We start from the raw sequence: 21738 nt of genomic DNA on the forward strand, positions 1-21738 counted from the left end.
AGGGTAGCAGACACCAACAGAATCAACAAACTCATTCGTAAGGCCAGTGATGTTGTGGGGATGAAACTGGACTCTCTCACGGTGGTGTCTGAAAAGAGGATGCTGTCTAAGTTGCATGCCATCTTGGCCAGTGTTTCCCATCCACTACATAATGTACTGGGTGGGCACAGGAGTACATTCAGCCAGAGACTCATTCCACCGAGATGCAGCACAGAGCGTCGTAGGAAGTCATTCCTGCCTGTGGCCATCAAACTTTACAACTCCTCCCTTGGAGGGTCAGACACCCTGAGCCAATAGGCTGGTCCTGGATTTATTTCATAATTTACTGGCATAATTTACATATTACTATTTAACTATTTATGGTTCTATTACTAATTATTATTTATGGTGCAACTGTAACGAAAACCAATTTCCCCCGGGATCAGTGAAGTACGACTATGACTATGTATCCGCCTCCACTACTGTTGCCGGCAGCCCATTCCACGCACTCACCACTCTACGTAAAATAACTTATCCCTGACATCTCCTCTGTACCTACTCCCCAGCACCTTAAATCTGTGTCCTCTTGTGCGCCCATTTCAGCCCTGGGAGAAAGCCTCTGACTATCGACATGATCAATGCCTGTCATCATCTTATACACCTCTATCAGATCACCTCTCATCCTCTGTCGCTCCAAGGAAAAAAGGCTGAGTTCACTCAACCTATTCTCATAAGGCACGCTCCCCAATCCAGGAAACATCCTTGTAAATCTCCTGTGCACCCTTTCTATGGCTTCCACATCCTTCCTGTAGTGAGGTGACCAGAACTGAGCACAGTACTCCCAAGTGGGGTCTGACCAGGGTTCTATATAGCTGCAACATTATCTCTCGGCTCCTAAATTCAATTCCACAATTGATGAAGGCCAATACACCGTATGCCTTCTTATCCACAGAGTCAACCTGCACAGCTGCTTTGAGTGTCTTATGGACTTGGACCCCAAGATCCCTCTGATCCTCCACACTGCCAAGAGCCTTACCATTAATACTATATTCTGCCATCATGTTTGACCTACCAAGGTGAACCACTTCACACTTATCTGGGTTGAACTCCATCTGCCACTTCTCAGCCCAGTTTTATCCCACTGACAGCCCTCCACACTATCCACAACACCTCCAACCTTTGTGTCATCAACAAACTAACCCATCCCTCCACTTCCTCATCCAGGTCATTTATAAAAATCACGAAGAGTAAGGGTCCCAGAACAGATCCCTGAGGTACACCACTGGTCACCGATCTCCATGCAGAATATGACCCGTCTACAACCACTCTTTGCCTTCTGTGGGCAAGCCAATTCTGGATCCACAAAGCAATGTCTCCTTGGATCCCATCCCTCCTTACTTTCTCAAAGCCCTTAACATTCAGAAAGCTTTTGAACTCTCTTTTGCATGAACTCAAGGACAATAATTTGCAATTCTCCAGGATACAGAATTCGAACATATCTGCTAGTCTCTGCATTTTCTCTATACAATGGTGCTAAATGACCTACCCCATAGTCTGAATCTGAGACTCTTTAATATAGAAACCTCGATCAGGGGAGACATTTCCCTATTGGAGTTTTGTAAGTTTCAATGAGATAACTTCTTGATCTACAAACCGCCAAAGAATACAGTTTCTCCTCAGACAGAAAATCTACCATCTCAAGACTAAGTCTAGGAAATATTGTGCTTTCTCTTTGCAAGTTTGTTTGATATTTTAGGTAAAGACAAGAACTGCACTTAATACTCCAGGTACAGGCTCACCAAAAATTGCAATAAGACCTTCTTTCTCTTGTGCTGAAATCCAGCCTACCATTCACTTTATTAATTGCTTCTTGTAACCTCATGTGAACTTATGGTGACTTGTGGACAACAACACAAGTGTCTGAATATCAACATTTCCCAATCTCTTATCATTTAAAAAATACTCTGCTTGTTGTACTGAAGTGGATGACCTCATAATTCTCCACATTATTTTCCATCTGCGTTATTTTCACCCACTCATTTCGCAGTGAAACCTATAGTCACATCCTACTCACAATGCCACGTAGTATTGTATCAGCACAAAACTAAGAAATATGACATTTGCTTCCCCTCAGCAAAGCCTTTATTAATTGGAGTTCAAGCATGAATGTTTGCATTACTCCACCAGTCATAGTCAGACAACCTGAAAAACACCGTGTTATTTCTCATGTCCTTTAACCAATTTCAATCCATACCGGCATTTACCCCTAGTTCCATGTGCTTCAACCTTAGACCATAAAGCATAGGAACAGAATTAGGCCATTTAGCCCATCGAGCCTGCTCCTCCATTTCATCGTGGCTCCATTTCTCTCTCAACTCCATTCTCCTGCCTTCTCCCCATAACCTTTCACACCCTTACTAATCAAGAACCTGTCAACCTCCACCTTAAATGCACCCAATGATCTGGCTCCACAGATGCCTGTGGCAATGAATTCCACAGATTCACCACTCTCCTCTTCTTTGCTCTAAATGGATGCTCCTCTATTCTGAGGCTGTGCCCTCTGGCCCTAGACTTCCCTACCATAGGAAACATCTTTTCCAACCTTGTTAACCAACCATCCACATAGAACATAGAACATAGAATAGTACAGCACAGTACAGGCCCTTCAGCCCACAATGTTGTGCCGACCCTCAAACCCTGCCTCCCATATAAGCCCCCACCTTAGATTCCTCCATATACCTGTCTAGTAGTCTCTTAAACTTCACTAGTGTATCTGCCTCCACCACTGACTCAGGCAGTGCATTCCACACTCCAACCACTCACTGAGTAAAAAACCTTCCTCTAATATCCCCCTTGAACTTCCCACCCCTTACCTTAAAGCCATGTCCTCTTGTATTGAGCAGTGGTGCCCTGGGGAAGAGGCGCTGGCTATCCACGCTATCTATTCCTCTTATTATCTTGAACACCTCTATCATGTCTCCTCTCATCCTCCTTCTCTCCAAAGAGTAAAGCCCTAGCTCCCTTAATCTCTGATCATAATGCATACTTTCTAAACCAGGCAGCATCCTGGTAAATCTCCTCTCTACCCTTTCCAATGCTTCCACATCCTTCCTATAGTGAGGTGACCAGAACTGGACACAATACTCCAAGTGAGGCCTAACCAGAGTTTTATAGAGCTGCATCATTACATCGCGACTTTTAAACTCTATCCCGCGACTTATGAAAGCTAACACCCCATAAGCTTTCTTAACTACCCTATCCACCTGTGAGGCAACTTTCAGGGATCTGTGGACATGTACCCCCAGATCCCTCTGCTCCTCCACACTACCAAGTATCCTGCCATTTACTTTGTACTCTGCCTTGGAGTTTGTCCTTCCAAAGTGTACCACCTCACACTTCTCCAGGTTGAACTCCATCTGCCACTTCTCAGCCCACTTCTGCATCCTATCAATGTCTCTCTGCAATCTTTGACAATCCTCTACACTATCTACAACACCACCAACCTTTGTGTCGTCTGCAAACTTGCCAACCCACCCTTCTACCCCAACATCCAGGTCGTTAATAAAAATCACGAAAAGTAGAGGTCCCAGAACAGATCCTTGTGGGACACCACTAGTCACAATCCTCCAATGTGAATGTACTCCCTCCACCACCACCCTCTGCCTTCTGCTGGCAAGCCAATTCTGAATCCACCTGGCCAAACTTCCCTGGATCCCATGCCTTCTAACTTTCTGAATAAGCCTACTGTGTGGAACCTTGTCAAATGCCTTACTAAAATCCATATAGATCACATCCACTGCACTAACCTCATCTATATGCCTGGTCACCTCCTCAAAGAACTCTATCAGGCTTGTTAGACACAATCTGCCCTTCACAAAGCCATGCTGACTGTCCCTGATCAGACCATGATTCTCTAAATGCAATAGATCCTATCTCTAAGAATCTTTTCCAACAGCTTTCCCACCACAGACGTAAGGCTCACTGGTCTATAATTACCCGGACTATCCCTACTACCTTTTTTGAACAAGGGAACAACATTCGCCTCCCTCCAATCCTCCGGTACCATTCCCGTGGACAACGAGGACATAAAGATCCTAGCCAGAGGCTCAGCAATCTCTTCCCTCGCCTTGTGGAGCAGCCTGGGGAATATTCCGTCAGGTCCCGGGGACTTATCTGTCCTAATGTATTTTAACAACTCCAACACCTCCTCTCCCTTAATATCAGCATGCTCCAGAACATCAACCTCACTCATATTGTCCTCACCTTCATCAAGTTCCCTCTCATTGGTGAATACCGAAGAGGAGTATTCATTGAGGACCTCGCTCACTTCCACAGCCTCCAGGCACATCTTCCCACCTTTATCTCTAATCGGTCCTACCTTCACTCCTGTCACCCTTTTTTTCTTCACATAATTGAAGAATGCCTTGGGGTTTTCCTTTACCCTACTCGCCAAGGCCTTCTCATGCCCCCTTCTTGCTCTTCTCAGCCCCTTCTTAAGCTCCTTTCTTGCTTCCCTATATTCCTCAATAGACCCAGCTGATCCTTGCTTCCTAAACCTCATGTATGCTGCCTTCTTCCTCCTGACTAGATTTTCCACCTCACTTGTCACCCATGGTTCCTTCACCCTATCATTCTTTATCTTCCTCACCGGGACAAATTTATCCCTTACATCCCGCAAGAGATCTCTAAACATCGACCACATGTCCATAGTACATTTCCCTGCAAAAACATCATCCCAATTCACACCCGCAAGTTCTAGCCTTATAGCCTCATAATTTGCCTTTCCCCAATTAAAAATTTTCCTGTCCTCTTTGATTCTGTCCTTTTCCATGATAATTATAAAGGCCAGGGAGCGGTGATCACTGTCCCCCAGATGCTCACCCACTGAGAGATCTGTGACCTGATCCGGTTCATTACCTAGTACTAGATCTAGTATGGTATTCCCCCTGGTCGGCCTGTCCACATACTGTGACAGGAATCCATCCTGGACACACTTAACAAATTTCTGCCCCATCTAAATGCTTGGAACTAATCAGGTGCCAATCAATGTTAGGGAAGTTAAAGTCACCCATGATAACAACCCTGTTATTTTTGCACCTTTCCAAAATCTGCCTCCCAATCTGCTCCTCTGTATCTCTGCTGCTACCAGGGGGCCTATAGAATACCCCCATCCGGACTTATCAAAAGCTTTCTGAAAATCCAACTGCCTGTTCTGTTAGTCACAACTCCAAAGTATTCCAGTAGATTGGTCAAACATGTTTTTCCTTTCATAGAAATCTTAGCAGAGTGTTTTGCACACAAAATGCTGGAGCAACTCGGCAGGTCAGGCAGCGTCTATGGAGAGGAATAGATAGTCAACAGTTTGGGCCAAGACCCTTCATCAGGACACATCTGTTTATTCTCTCCATAGATCCTCCCTGTTCTAGCATTTTCTGTGTTTTACTCTGGATTTCCAGCATCAGCAGAATTTTTCATGCTTATGAGCTACTCAATCCTATTATTCTTCTGGATTCATCTCTTCCTGCGCTACTTTGACGACTGCATCGGTGCTGCTTCTTGCACCCATGCTGAGCTCATCAATTTCATCAACTTTGCCTCCAACTTAAATTCACTTGGTCCATTTCTGATGCCTCTATCCCTTTTCTCGATCTCTTTGTCCACCAACATATTTTATAAACGTACCAATTCCTACGGCTATCATGACTATACCTCTTCCCACCCTTTCTCCTGTATGAATGATATTCCCTTTTCGCAGTACCTTCATCTCTGCCATATCTGTTCCCAGGGTGAGACTTCCCTTTCCAGGACATCAGAGATCTCCTCCTCCTCCTAAGAACAGCATTTCCTTTACTTCACCACTGATGCTGCCCTCACCTGCATCTCTTTCACCTTCCCGCTGCCTTAACAGTGATAGAGTTCCTCTTGTCCCTAAATATCACCCCATGAGCCTCTGTACCCTACACATTCTGCATAACTTCTGCCATCTTAACAGGATCCTACCACCAAACACACCTTTATTCCCCCTACCCCACTCTCTACAGGGATTGCTCCCTCTGTAATTCCCTTGTCCATTCATCCCTCCCCACTAATCTCCCTTCTGGCACTAATCCCTGCAAACCAGAGAAACTGCCCATTCACCTCCTTCCTCACCTCCATTCAGGACCCCAAACAGTCCTTCCAGGTGAAGCAACACTTCACTTGCGAATCCATTGGGGTCATTTGTTGTATCAGGGGATCCTGATGTGGGTCCTCTATACTGGTGAGACCTGAGGTAAATTGGGAGACCGCTTTGTCAAGCCCCTGTGCTCCATCTGCCAAAAGTAGAATTTCCCGGAGATCAATCATTTTAATTCCTTTGCCCATTCCTGTTCCGACATGTCCTCTTCCACCACAATGAGGCCAGTTCAGAGAGGAGGAGCAACACCTCGTATTCCATCTAGGAACCCACAACCAGGTGGCATGAACATTGCTTTCTCCTTCCGGTAATTTTTCCCCTCCCTCTTCCCTCTTCTTCTGTTCCCCACTCTGGCCTCTTATCTATTCTCCTCACCTGCCTATCACCTCCCTCAGAGCCCCTCCTTCTTTCCTTTCTCTCATGTTTGGATTCCTTCTTCACCAGCCCTTTACCCTTCCCACCCATGTGGCTTCACCTATCACCTTCTAGCTAGACCTCCTTCCTCTCCCCCAATTTTTTTTAATTTTGGTGTCTTCCCCTTTCCTTTCCAGTTCTGATAAAGGGTCTTGGACCAAATTATCAACTGATTATTCATTTCCATAGATGCTGCCTTACCTGCTGAGCTCCTCCAGCATTTTGTGTGCATTACAGTGGATTCCCAGAATCTATTGTATTTACAATCTACTAAATCCTATTATTTAATCTGTATATTCATATTGCATCCTTCAATGACCTACTTCTGATGTTGTGTTAACAGATCAAGAAGTCCATCCTTTCTCCATTCTTTGCTCTCTTAAACAGTGGAGTCAGGTTTGCCACTCTCCAGTCTACACAGAAACCATTTTAGAATTACGGAATTTTGAAAGATGCCAACATTTAACTTTGGCTGATTTTTAACGATGTTTGTTAAAAGATCTTAACAAAGACCCTTCCACTGTCTCTAAATTTATATTGTACCCAATGAACAAAAATTTCCACTGATCTTTTTCACCTCCCCCCGCCGCCCAAAATCTCAACATCCTCAAATAATGTTGCTTTTATAATCTAACTTGTATTATTAAAAATGTAATCAATTCATGGAGGCCATGAATATGAATAGAGCTTAAGCATTGATTCTAGATGGTTGGAATTGAGGTTATTGCACTAAACTAGATAATAACATATGTCCGCACTCAATTTAACTTGAAAGGAACTTTAAGCAGGATGTGAAACATTTGAATGATGACTAATTTCAGTCTTTGTTTTAAGTGTATGCACAAATGATGAAAAATGAAAGTTCAACAATTGAATAAAATGAGGTCACGCCGGCAATTTTTTTTGAATAGTACAGGGTAAATTTTATTTTATTGAGTAACACAGTGTGGAGTTGGCCCTTCCAGCCCTTTGAGCCACACTGCCTCAGCAACTCCCGACAAACCCGATTAACCCGAAGCTAATCACGGGACAATTTACAACAACCAATTAACCTACCCAGTACGTCTTTGGACTGTGGGAGGAAATTGGAGGACCTGGAGAAAACTCTCACACTCCACAGGGGGCATGTATAGATACTTACAGAACGGCTCTGGAATGCCCCGAGCGGAAATAGCATTGCGCTGGCTGCTACACTTCTGTGGTGCCCAAGGAGCTCGGAGAACTGTAATAACTGAATGTGCTAAAACTTACAATATTCTGTTGTAGCAGCCATTGCTGTTAGTTCAGGGTAAACTACTTTCATGTCTTTGCGGTTTCTCTATCTCTTACTTGCCTTATACCCAGCAGCAGATGCTAGGATTGTATTCTAAAGAACTGACAAGTGGCTTCTTCAGTGTCGAAGAGCTTTCTGATTTTACGATTACTGAGCCTTCCAAAAATATGCAAAATGCATTTGAATCCTGCAATTATTTGCAGTAGATTCAGATTGATTTATTTATCACAAGTACATTGAAGCATACAATGAAATGCACCGTTTGCATCTACAACCATTACCACCTGACCATGTGCTGGGGACAGCCCAGAAGTGTCTCCACACCTTCCAGTACAAATATAGCATGCCCCCAATGCTCAGCAGAACAAAACAACAACAGAAAAGCAAGCCCCTTTCCTTCCTCCCTCTTACTCACCCAACGTGCCCGTCCTAATCTAGTGAAAGCTCTCTCCCTCTTGTTCAAATTAAGGTTTTAAGTTCAAAAGTATCCTCGTGGATTCACACTGTGGTTACATACCAAGGTAACAGATTGGTAAAATTGCCCAGTACCTCCTTTTCCATTATGGCAAGCAGAGGTTATAGGGTTTCAGATTAAGGGTTCGACGTAGCTTCAAGTTAGGAATGATGTCTTTGTGAAGGTTTGATTTTGCAGTCCATCCCCCTGCCCCCCATAGTCGTAAATCAAAAAGATAAATGATGCCAATTCTGTTAAGTATGCAGGCAAGTCACTGACACACAAAAAAATTGTAGTTTATGGGGAACTGTGAAATAATCCGTTACCACCAAGCACAAGAAAAAAACACCTGTCATATTTAATTTCATCCCATGCTCGTTGTTCACCTGTAGTTTTTAATTATGTGTGATCACAAGCTGTTTAGTTGTATGACTGCAATGTAGCTAGTAAAATCAACAATAATCAACATTGTGATCTATTTGTATCTGTGATAAAGTAACAGATGGTCAGTGATAAGTTACTGAAGTGTAAACTCCAGTGTTGGCTTAAAGTAACATCTTTGCTCTCAGCTGGACCAGACAAATACTGCTTTTATATCCAGTTATTTTTATCTGTAATTAACATTGCACAAAATAACTTGCAAAAGATTTGCAAGTTTTTTTACAGTTGCATGGATCAACCATTGCAGGAAATTTTTACATGGCCTGAGAATTGCATGACACTTTAAATGTTTGTTTTATATAACATCCACATCAAACACAAACCACAATTCTCAACACAAGTAACCGATATTTGGCAGTCAAAACAACTGACGGACACAGTGGAAAAAGTAGTGTTTTGACAAGACAGCATTGGTGTTCAGCAAGCCAACAATGTGCTGCCAACTTCCATTCTGTGTTTACTGTTACAATTTGTAACAGTGTTGTAACTTGAAACTTTGACAATATAAGTACCTTGAAGCTCTAAAATGCTTCAAAGTAAAGGTCATGGTACATTTATTATTTAGACAATTTATGGATTAAATTCATTAACACATAATTACAGGATATTCCACAATTATGTTTACTTAGATTTCAAAATCATATTAGCATATATAACAGAAAATTCCTGCTGCGCATCAATGAAGGCTATGTGCATGTGAGGATTTCAGTTACTGTGCAACCATGCACATGCAAGGCATAGAGGGACAGTGCTTGTGCATTAAAAATTGCTGCCATAATTGGAACCAGGAGTAACTGAGAGTCCAACAGGAAACTGGCTTTGCCACTTCTAGGTACATTTCAAGTTCAAGTTCATTGTTATTCAACCATACTACTACTACTACTACTACAACATCGTCTCAGGCCTAGGGGGCCGGTGTCGGGCACGATGACAGACTCTCCACTTCTCCCTCCCTTCATCAGTGTGTTCAGTTCATCTACATTAGCCACGCCGCTGTCTTCTAGGAGCGTGTTAACCATAGTCTTGGGCGGGCCCCCAGGGTTCATCCTCCCATGTTTGGGCTCCCATATGACTAGGTAGCTCGGGGTGGCGTAGACAGTGCCCCGCTCATTGCAGTCTTCTCGCCTCGATTTTAGTGGTGAGCATCGGTAGGTTGTCATAGAGCTCAACGTTCGTTATGTGCTGTTGCCAACTCACATCAAGAGCCATCCGGAGCATTCGTCTATAGCAACTATACACATGTATACCGCCAAACAAAACAATGTTCCTTCAGACCAAGGTGCACAATATAGTACATATAACACTAAGTAATATTGCCACAATTAAATTAACAAATAATAAGGTCTATTTATGTTACAATTTAAAAAAGTAACAGTAAAATGCTACTGGCATCTCATACATAATTAGACCTAGGTGGTGGCAGGGAGTTCAGCAGTCTAAAAGCCTGGGGGAAGAAGCTGTTTGCCACCCTACGAGTTCTTGTCCTAATGCCACAGGTACTCCTACCTGATTGTAAGGGGTTAAAGAGATTGTTGGATGGGCAGGATCACTAACAATGCTAAGGGCCCAGTGTACACAGCGCTTCTGATAAATGCCTCTAATGAATGGAAGAGAGAACCAGGTAATCCCTAGCAGTCCATTGCTTGTTGGATGGTTGTACTGTGTCAGACAAGCAAATAATGTATAGTGCACTGCTGCTGCATCTAGTGATTGAAATTGGTTGGTAAATGTGACCCTTCAACATTATTTTTTTCCCAGTTACAATAGAGCAAACTATAAAAGGTTGATAGAGGCAGATGGATCGGGGATATTTAAGAAGATTGGTGGAGTTGTGGACAGGGTAGAGGGTTATCTTACGTTACAGTGGGACATTGGTAGAATGCAGGGTTGGGCTGAGAAGTCAGGATATAGGGTAAATGACAGGATTCTTAACAGTTTGGAGGAAAATGGGGATTTTAAGGTCCACGTCCATAGATCCCTCAAAGATTCCAGGTGTTTATAGTGTGGTTAAGAAGGCATATAGTAATTAAGTTCAAGAGCTGTGAGGTAATGTTGTAGCTCTATAAAACTCTGGCTAGATCACACTTGGAATATTCTGTTTAATTCTGGTCGCCTCATTATAAGAAGGATGGGGAAACTACAGAGAAAGTGCAGAAGAGATTTACCAGGATGCTCCCTGGATTAGAGAGCAGGCCTTATGACCTCTGCCTCCTTGCCCTGTCTCTCCTCCATTTCTTGCAATGATGGCATTAAATATATGTGCCTTGCTGTTTGACAGCTTGCCCAAGGGGAAATAGTTCTCTCTAGATACTCTTTCTACACCCCTCATAATTTTATTTATTTTAGTTGTCTCCTCAGCCGCTTCACTTCATAAAGAAAAATAAGCCTACCCTATTCATTCTTTGCTTTCATAGCTGCAATTTCACTGTCTCAGCAGCATCCTGTCGGGGTCTGCGTCCACAGAGCCCTCAAAGTAGCTGCGAAAACTAATAGAGTTGGTAAAGGATAAGGTGTTTGAGCCTTCATTATTCGGAAATTGGGTTCAAGAGTTCAGAGGAGATTTACCAGAGTGCTGCCTGAATTAGAGAGCGTGTCTTGCAAGGACAGGATGAGCAAGCTAAGGCTTTTCTCTTTGAAGCAAAGGAGGATGAGAGATGACTTGATAGAAGTGTATAAAATGCTAGGAGGCATTGCCCATGCCTTTAGCCCAGGGTGGAAATGAGTAATACGAGATGCATGATTTTAAGGTGTGGGGGGGGCGTGGTTTACACACAGAGAGTGGTTGGTGCGTGGAACACACTGCCAGGGGAGGTGGTAAAGAGGGACATTTAAGAAACTCTTGATAGGCACGTGGCATTTTGGGAGGAAATGGTCAGACTGATCTTCGAATATGTTACGGGTCGAAACAATATCGGAGGCCGAAGGGCCAATACTGTACTGTTCTAAATCTGACTATTAAAGATCATACTCTTTTAAAGATTCTTAATATTTCACTTTTCTGTTTAATATTTCACATTTTCATCTTTAAGTACAATATTGTCACCAACCCAGCCTTTTGTGAAGATTCACAAATTATTTATAGAGAACTTTAGCTACATCCTTAACTTCCATACAGAAGTTACCATTTCTTAAAAAAACTATACTTTTCTTTAATTATTCTCATGCTCTTTGTGTACTTTTGATTTTAGCTACATTCCCAGCCTGGTTCAGTGAGGACCAGATGCCTCAGCTTGCAGCCAATTGCCAGGGAAGTCTTCATGAGTTTTGACAATGCAGTCAAAAATACAGTTTTGCAGTTACAGACTATCAAATCCTTTACTAAAAATAGTGTTTAATTAGTCGTATTGCTACATTTGTTATGATGGATACCTGGGGTCAGTTTGTTCCAAGCAAGCTCTCACAAGCTAATTGACCAGTTTTGTGCAATGTTGCTTGAAGCACGAGGTAATTCCCACTCCTTTCCCACCCTGGTCATTCTCTCTTCTCTCCCCTCCCATCAGGTATAAGATACAAAAGCTTGAACTACCAAGGCTCAAGGCCAGCTTCTATTCCACTGTTACCAGATTTTTGAACAGATCTCTCATATGCTAAAAGATGAACTCTTATCTCCAAACTACACACAGTGGCCACCTTATGAGGTACTGGGGGTTCATGGTCCATCCATTTCAAGGTTCGACATTTTGTGCATTCAGAGATGCTCTTCTGTACACCACCGTTGTAATGTGTGGTTGAGTTACTGTTGCCTTCCTGTCAGCTTGAACCAGTCTGGCCATTCTCCTCTGACCTCTCTCATTAACAAGGCATATTCACCCACAGAACTGCCGCTCACTGGATGTTTTTTGTTTGTTGTACTGTCCTCTGAAAATTCTAGAGACCGTTATGTGTGAAAATCCCAGGAGATCAGTAGTTGTTGAGATATTCAAACCAGCCTGTCTGGCACCAACAATCATTCCGCGGTCAAAGTCACTTAGATCATGTTTCTTTCCCATTCTGATGTTTGCTCTAAACAACAACTGAACCTCTTGACCATGTCTGTATGCTTTAATGCATTGAGTTGCTGCCACATGATCGGCTGAGTAGGTATTTGCATTAACAAGCAGGTCTACCTAATAAAGTGGCCACTGAGTGTATTTCAGCTTGGCCCTTGCACTTTCTATGTCTGTCTATGCTGCACGCTCTCTGTAAGTCTAACACTATTTTCCTCATGTTCTTTTCCTAGTTACGACCTCAATCTACTTCTGTCATAATCATCTTTCTGGTTGCATGCAAACAAATGTTTTTCATTGTAATTTGGTACATATAACCCTAAAGGTTACATTACAGCTTGAGTCAGTGGTGAGGAAGGCAAATTCAATGTTCACACTCATTTTGAGAGGATTAGAATACAAAAGCAAGGATGTAATGCTCAGGCTTTATAAGGGATTGGTCAGACCGCATTTGGAGTAATGTGAGCAGTTGTTAGGCCCCTTCAAAGGATGTGCTGGCATTAGAGAGGGTACAGGTGAGGCTCACAAGAATGATTCCAAGAATGAAAAGGTTATCATATAAAGAGTGTTTGATGGCTTTGGGCCTGTACTTGCTGAAGTTTAGAAGAATGAGGGGGATCTTGTTGAAACCTATCGAGTATTGAAAGGCCTAGGAGAGTGAAAGTGGAGACGATGAGTGGTTGTGAAGAGAATGCTTCCTCTAGTGGGGGAGTCTACGGCCAGAGGGCGCAGCCTCAGAATTGAGGGATGTCCATTTAGAACAAAGATGAGGATAACATTCTTTCGCCAGACAGTGGTGAATCTGTGGAATTTATCGAACAGATGGGGTATGTTTAAGGCAGTGGTTAATGAGTTCTTGATTAATCTTAGGGCATCAAAGGAAATGTGGAGAAGTTAGAGAATGGTGTTAGAGGGATTATAAATCAGCCATGAAGGAATGGTGGAACAGACACGAAGGGCCGAATGGCTTAATTCTGCTCTTATGGCTTACAGTCTTATGAACAATAATAATAAATTTCGGATATTGGGGATAGCTCCCCAATTTTTCTATGAAATAATATCACATGACCTTGCAAGGACTTCTGATGAAGCAAATGGAACGTCCATTTAATATACAAATATTGTACATCGAACAATGAACTGTACTCTCATTATCGCGGGGGATTGGCTGACTGGATATTTCTGCCCAGGTCTCTGAAAAGGCAAAGTAAATGTATTACCCAAGTAGGTATATGTCACATATACTATGTTGAGATTCATTATCTTGCAGGCATACAACAGTTTATGACAACTATACCTGAAGGGGGATTTAAACCGCTCATTTTCGTTTGGGGGGTGGGAATCAAATTAAAGCGGCTAGGTGTGAGGAGGTTAGTTCACAACAGAGGGATGGGAACCAGTGCAGAGAGACAGAGGGGTGTAAAGTGAGCGTAGAAGCAAAAAGTACAAAGGGGAAAAGTAAAAGTGGCAGGCCGACAAATCCAGGGCAAGCATTAAAAAGGGCTAAGAGAGTTGTAAAAGAGCGCCTGAAGGCTTTATGTGTCAATGCAAGGAGCATTCGTAATAAGGTGGATGAATTGAAAGTGCAGATTGTTATTAATGATTATGATATAGTTGGGATCACAGAGACATGGCTCCAGGGTGACCAGGGATGGGAGCTCAACGTTCAGGGATATTCAATATTCAGGAGGGATAGACATGAAGGAAGGGGAGGTGGGGTGGCGTTGCTGGTTAAAAAAGAGATTAACGCAATAAAAAGGAAGGACATAAGCCGGGAAGATGTGGAATCGATATGGGTAGAGCTGCGTAACACTAAGGGGCAGAAGACGCTGGTGGGAGTTGTGTACAGGCCACCTAACAGTAGTAGTGAGGTCGGAGATGGTATTAAACAGGAAATTAGAAATGTGTGCAATAAAGGAACAGCAGTTATAATGGGTGACTTCAATCTACATGTAGACTGGGTGAACCAAATTGGTAAAGGTGCTGAGGAAGAGGATTTCTTGGAATGTATGCGGGATGGTTTTTTGAACCAACATGTCGAGGAACCGACTAGAGAGCAGGCTATTCTGGACTGGGTTTTGAGCAATGAGGAAGGGTTAATTAGCGATCTTGTCGTGAGAGGCCCCTTGGGTAAGAGTGACCATAATATGGTGGAATTCTTCATTAACATGGAGAGTGACGTAGTTAATTCAGAAACAAAGGTTCTGAACTTAAAGAGGGGTAACTTTGAAGGTATGAGACGTGAATTAGCTAAGATAGACTGGCAAATGACACTTCAAGGATTGACGGTGGATATGCAATGGCAGGCATTTAAAGGTTGCATGGATGAACTACAACAATTGTTCATCCCAGTTTGGCAAAAGAATAAATCAAGGAAGGTAGTGCACCCGTGGCTGACAAGAGAAATTAGGGATAGTATCAATTCCAAAGAAGTAGCATACAAATTAGCCAGAGAAAGTGGCTCACCTGAGGACTGGGAGAAATTCAGAGTTCAGCAGAGGAGGACAAAGGGCTTAATTAGGAAGGGGAAAAAAGATTATGAGAGAAAACTGGCAGAGAACATAAAAACGGACTGTAAAAGCTTTTATAGATATGTAAAAAGGAAAAGACTGATAAAGACAAATGTAGGTCCCCTGCAAACAGAAACAGGTGAATTGATTATGGGGAGCAAGGACATGGCAGACCAATTGAATAATTACTTTGGTTCTGTCTTCACTAAGGAGGACATAAATAATCTTCCAGAAATAGTAAGGGACAGAGGGTCCAGTGAGATGGAGGAACTGAGCGAAATACATGTTAGTAGGGAAGTGGTGTTAGGTAAATTGAAGGGATTGAAGGCAGATAAATCCCCAGGGCCAGATGGTCTGCATCCCAGAGTGCTTAAGGAAGTGGCCCAAGAAATAGTGGATGCATTAGTGATAATTTTTCAAAACTCGTTAGATTCTGGACTAGTTCCTGAGGATTGGAGGGTGGCTAATGTAACCCCACTTTTTAAAAAAGGAGGGAGAGAGAAACCGGGGAATTATAGGCCGGTTAGCCTAACGTCAGTGGTGGGGAAACTGCTGGAGTCAGTTATCAAGGATGTGATAACAGTACATTTGGAAAGCGGTGAAATGATCGGACAAAGTCAGCATGGATTTGTGAAAGGAAAATCATGTCTGACGAATCTCATAGAATTTTTTGAGGATGTAACTAGTAGAGTGGATAGGGGAGAACCAGTGGATGTGGTATATTTGGATTTTCAAAAGGCTTTTGACAAGGTCCCACACAGGAGATTAGTGTGCAAACTTAAAGCACACGGTATTGGGGGTAAGGTATTGGTGTGGGTGGAGAATTGGTTAGCAGACAGGAAGCAAAGAGTGGGAATAAATGGGACCTTTTCAGAATGGCAGGCAGTGACTAGTGGGGTACCGCAAGGCTCAGTGCTGGGACCCCAGTTGTTTACAATATATATTAATGACTTGGATGAGGGAATTAAATGCAGCATCTCCAAGTTTGTGGATGACACAAAGCTGGGTGGCAGTGTTAGCAGTGAGGAGGATGCTAAGAGGATGCAGGGTGACTTGGATAGGTTGGGTGAGTGGGCAAACTCATGGCAGATGCAATTTAATGTGGATAAATGTGAAGTTATCCACTTTGGTGGCAAAAATAGGAAAACAGATTATTATCTGAATGGTGGCCGATTAGGAAAAGGGGAGGTGCAACGAGACCTGGGTGTCATTATACACCAGTCATTGAAAGTGGGCATGCAGGTACAGCAGGCGGTGAAAAAGGCGAACGGTATGCTGGCATTTATAGCGAGAGGATTCGAGTACAGGAGCAGGGAGGTACTACTGCAGTTGTACAAGGCCTTGGTGAGACCACACCTGGAGTATTGTGTGCAGTTTTGGTCCCCTAATCTGAGGAAAGACATCTTTGCCATAGAGGGAGTACAAAGAAGGTTCACCAGATTGATTCCTGGGATGGCAGGTCTTTCATATGAAGAAAGACTGGATGAACTGGGCTTGTACTTGTTGGAATTTAGAAGATTGAGGGGGGATCTGATTGAAACGTATAAGATCCTAAAGGGATTGGACAGGCTAGATGCGGGAAGATTGTTCCCGATGTTGGGGAGGTCTAGAACGAGGGGTCACAGTTTGAGGATAGAGGGGAAGCCTTTTAGGACCGAGGTTAGGAAAAACTTCTTCACACAGAGAGTGGTGAATCTGTGGAATTCTCTGCCACAGCAAACTGTTGAGGCCAGTTCATTAGCTATGTTTAAAAGGAAGTTAGATATGGCCCTTGTGGCTACAGGGGTCAGGGGGTATGGAGGGAAGGCTGGGTTCTGAGTTGGATGATCAGCCATGATCATAATAAATGGCGGTGCAGGCTCGAAGGGTCGAATGGCCTACTCCTGCACCTATTTTCTATGTTTCTATGTTTATGAAAACTATACCTGAAGGGGGATTTAAACCGCTCACTTTCGTACTCTTGAGGTGAGAGTACGAACAATGCAGGAGTTACTTAAAAGCACATCACAAGAATATGTCTTGTCGAATGCCCCAGTGTTAGACCAAGCAGCAAGGGGAACAGAAACCTCAACATCCATTTCCTGTTTGAAACATTGGAAAGTAAAAGACTGGGATATGTGGGCAGTCAGGAATTATGTAAAAGACCGTGACATTACATGTCTAAAGTTCTGGGCTGGAGGCTTGAATTCTAGTTTGTTACTTTTTTCAGTGAGAAATTTTCTTTGAAATCTAATAGAACACAGGAACACGCCCTTCAGCTCAATATGGTGACAAATTAATTAATGTAGTAATTAAATGCCTAAGTAAACTAACCTCTTCTGACTATACCACGTCCATATCCAAGAGCCATTTAAATGCCCTTCTTGCATTTTCATCCACTACCAGCCTGACAGCGCATTCCAGGCCATGAGGAAAAAGGTGCTCCACACATCTCCTTTGAACTTCATTTCAAATGCTTGCCCTCAAGTATTAGACATTTTGACCCTGGGGTGAGAGACACTGACTCTCTATCATATAAACTTCCATCAGATCTCCCCTGTTAGGACCCAGAGAAAACATCCAAGATGTCCATCCTGTCCTTATAGCACATGTTCCTTTTAAACCTCTTCTGTTATCTCTCCAAAACCCCCATATCTTTCCCAGCACTTAATGTAACAGTCCAAATACAGCGTGACCAGCCTTCTCCCCAGTGCTTCGTAATGAAGGCAAGCATGCCATACACATTCTCTGGCACCCAGTCAACCTGTGCAGCCGCTTTCAAGGACCCCGAGATTGGTCTGCATTTCAACAATATTAAGGATTTTGTCCTTAGTAATGTATTGTCCCTGTACATATTGGTAAGGAATAAATAGAGAGCAAGAAGTTTGTTTTCTTAACCATTCTGAGAAGAGAAATTCATTGATCTTCTATGCTTCCTGAATTTACTGTGAATGCCTACAAGAAAACAAATTTCAGGGTTGTATATGGTGACATGCATGTATTTTTATTATAAATTTACTTTGAACTTTTGAAGTTTGGTTCATTGATTTCTCTGTATGTTTTTGTGATGTTGCTGAGAAAATGTAGTTTGACAATTTAAGTCTAGGTACTTCCCACACAGTACAACAGTTGGCCTTGAGAAAACCTGGCACAAGTCATGAAACACTTGACACAAACAAAAGATACAGTGAGAGAGCCCCATTGTTACAATCCTAGATTACACTATTGTACAGTTAAATAGTGTATGGTATAAGGCCAGTCCTCAAAATCCAGGCGTTCTGTCCAAGTAGCCAGGAAGGTGTGTAAATTGTAACACCTTACAGTTAACAATATCGGGAGTATTAATGAATTTGATAGAGTAAAGCTGGTAAATGTGTATGAGCAGCCTGTTTTACATCTTTCCCTAGTTTAACTTCCATTGAAGAAGATAGGACAGTGGCAGAGCCACTGGGTTGTAAACTCACCCAGCTCCATCATGGGCACTAGCCTCCCTACCATCGAGGACACCTTCAAAAGATGAAGCCTGAAAAAGGGGGCATTCATTATTAAGAACCCGCATCACCCAGGGCATGCCCTTTTCTCATTGCTACCGTCAGGAAGGAGGTACAGGTGTCTAAAGACACACATTCAAGGTTTTAGAAACAGCTTCATCCCCTCCACTGTCACATTTCTGAACAGACTATGAAACCATGAATGCTACTTCACTATTCTTGTTCTCTTTTTGCTCTACGTACTTAATTTATATACTATAAATTACAATTAAAAATATATATTTTGTCTTGCATTTTACTGCTGCCGCAAAATAACAAATTTCACAACATATGTCTGTGATTCTGATAATAGCTTGCAGTTAGCATCTGTACTAGGGTATTAATGAAATCTAGGAAAATTAAATAAAAGGTATATTAAATTTGCAAGGTAATAATTCAGTGTTTTATAGCTTTAGGAATACTTCAAAGACAGATCTTCATCTTGTGGTAATTATTAAAGCTATGTAATTCACATTTACATTTATCCTTTACAGATACACTTTGGCAGCCCAGGACCTGGTGATGAGAGCTAGGGGAGTTCTGAAGGACCGAGGATGGAGGATATCAAATGACAGGCTTGGTTCAGGCGATGACATCTCTGTCTATGTCATTCCACTTTTGCAAGGGAATAAGTGGACATGATAATGAATACAACACATTCGGGGTAGCGTTTGTGTTGCTGGCCTCATAATGATATTGATGGAAGATTTCCTTTGTTTTGGTTACTTGTAGCAAAGGTTATCTATGCAGTTTTACTACAAATAGAAAACAAATGGAAATCATTATGGTGACTAGAAAGTGAGGCAGAAGTACCAGAAATGATTCAAGACCGTCTTATGAAAAGAGCGGAGATTAATAAACTGCAAATCAGCAGATTCTGTTTTCAGTCCAACTTTCACAATTCAGTTTCTGTTGTTTATTTTTTCCCTGCAATCAAGTAAATATCCTGTATAAATCTAAAAGTATATTTATCAAAATCACTAGTCTTTATGTTATGAAAATTTTGATGTATATTTTCTAAGTGCTGTAACATTGGTGGAGAAGAAATTCTTTATTTGCTCTGTGTTTAGCATTCCTCATATAATCCGTATGGCAATCTCTAATGGAAAGTAATATAATAATGTTTCAATTTTTAAGGCTTTGTTTAAAAATGAGATGCATTAGTTATCAAAGTTGATTGAGAAGTGAATCAGAGCACCAACTGTTGTATATACATGTAGGACAAGATTATGTGAAACTGCTGGTTATTTTTGTAAAATGATTTTCTTTGAGTATTGAGTAGAGACTAGTTAACATTTCCTACAGACTTTCATAAATTTGTCTGTTGTAATTGTCAGCATATTGCACTTATGATGAAAACAAATTTGATTGCACAGTTCTGTTCTTGGGTTCTTCCACTGGTTATATTGCTTGGCAAGAGTCAAAATGCTGCAATAATCACACATCACTCATGCCAATCTCCTACTGAAGCAGCATTAATAGATTAAGGTATTCTGCAAGAGTCATGTTCATCTCATGGAAGTATTTCAAGTTTGATCTATGCTATTCTGAAATAATTCATAGGTGCCAAGACAAGATATTAATTTTAAAAATTAATTTCTCAGACTGAAATGTGAACCATTTTTATTCCAAAGCAATGTTACATTCAGCCATACTTGATGTTTTATTTCTGTGTTTTATAAGTACTGTATAAGGCGGCTGGATTGAAGATGTAAACAGCTTCAAGTACTGCGCTGTATTTGACATGAAGGTGAACTGTAAAAGGAAGTTGATGTTGCACTGTACAGTAATTAAATTTGCTTCATGTTTAAACATTTAAGTCACTTTTCTTTTTCCAGTTCACACAAATGCCAGTGAAACTTTCAAAAATCATCTTCCCTCTTCTCAAAGAATGAAAAATCAACAAGAATCAGACGTACGTAGCACAGGAGCAGGCCGTTTGCCCCACAATGTTTATTTGAACCAATTAAATTAATCAAATGGCTAACTAAACTAATCCCTTCTATCTAGTCTATATTACACCATTTCCAACATACGGGTGCCCATTGAAACATCTCTTAACAGTCCATTGTGTATCTGTCTCTACCATCAACATTCCAGGCACCCTCCACTTTGTGGGAAAAAACCTTCCCATCACCTCTCCTTTGAAATTACCCCCTCTCACCTTAAATGCATGCCCTCTGCTATTAGACAATTCAACCCTGGGATGAAGATACTGGCTGCCTACTCTATGCCTCTCATAATCTTATAAACCCCAATCAGATACAAACTGCCGCTGCGTAGCACAGGGGTTAGCGTAAATCTATTGCAACAGCACCAACCCAGCTTCAACTCCACTGTTTACTCTCCCTGTGACTGTGTGGGTTTCCTCCGGGTGCTCCGGTTTCCTCCCATATTCCAAAGATGCACCGGTCAGTAGGTTAATTGGTCACATGGGTGAAATGGGCTGACTGGGCTCATTGGGCCAGAAGGGTCTGCTACCCTAAGACCCGATAGGAGTTGAATTAGGCCATTTGGCCCATTGAGTCTGCTCCATCATTTCATCCTGGCTGATCCATTTCCCTCAACCCTGCTTTCTCTCTGTAACCCTTGACTCTCTGATTAATCAAGAGCTTTTCAAACTCCACCTAGATGTCTGCACTGCTGTCTGTGGCAAAGAATTCCACAAGTTCACCACCCTATGGCTAAATAAATTTTCCCTCATCTCTGTTATAAATGAATGTGCCTCAATTCTGAGGCTGTGCCCTCTAGTCCTAGATTCCCCCACTATGCGAAACATCCTCTCCACGTCCATTCTATCCAGACCTTGCAATATTCAAAAGATTTCAATGAGATTCCTTCCCCCCAGAAGAATTTGTAAACTCCAGTGAGTACAGGCCCAGAACCATCAAATGCCCCTCACTTGTTAACCCTTGCATTTCCGGGATAATTCTTGTGAATCTCCTCTGGACTCTCTCCAATCCCGACACATCCCTTCTTAGATAAGGGGCCCATAAA

The 21738-nt window shown here is 42.2% G+C and overlaps 1 protein-coding gene across 1 annotated transcript in view; it reads left to right on the forward strand.

Moving 5' to 3' along the window:
- ppm1h (protein phosphatase, Mg2+/Mn2+ dependent, 1H) overlaps nt 1-20556 on the forward strand; it is a 234228-nt gene extending 213672 nt beyond the window's left edge. Inside the window, exon 10 of the mRNA XM_063058479.1 lies at nt 19236-20556. Coding sequence (XP_062914549.1) covers nt 19236-19383 — 148 coding nt within the window. The 3' untranslated portion in view covers nt 19384-20556. The remainder of the gene's footprint in view (nt 1-19235) is intronic.
- Nucleotides 20557-21738: the final 1182 nt, after the last annotated feature.

The sequence above is a fragment of the Mobula hypostoma genome, chromosome 9, assembly GCF_963921235.1.
Source record: "Mobula hypostoma chromosome 9, sMobHyp1.1, whole genome shotgun sequence".
Classification (NCBI taxonomy): Eukaryota; Metazoa; Chordata; class Chondrichthyes; order Myliobatiformes; family Myliobatidae; genus Mobula; species Mobula hypostoma.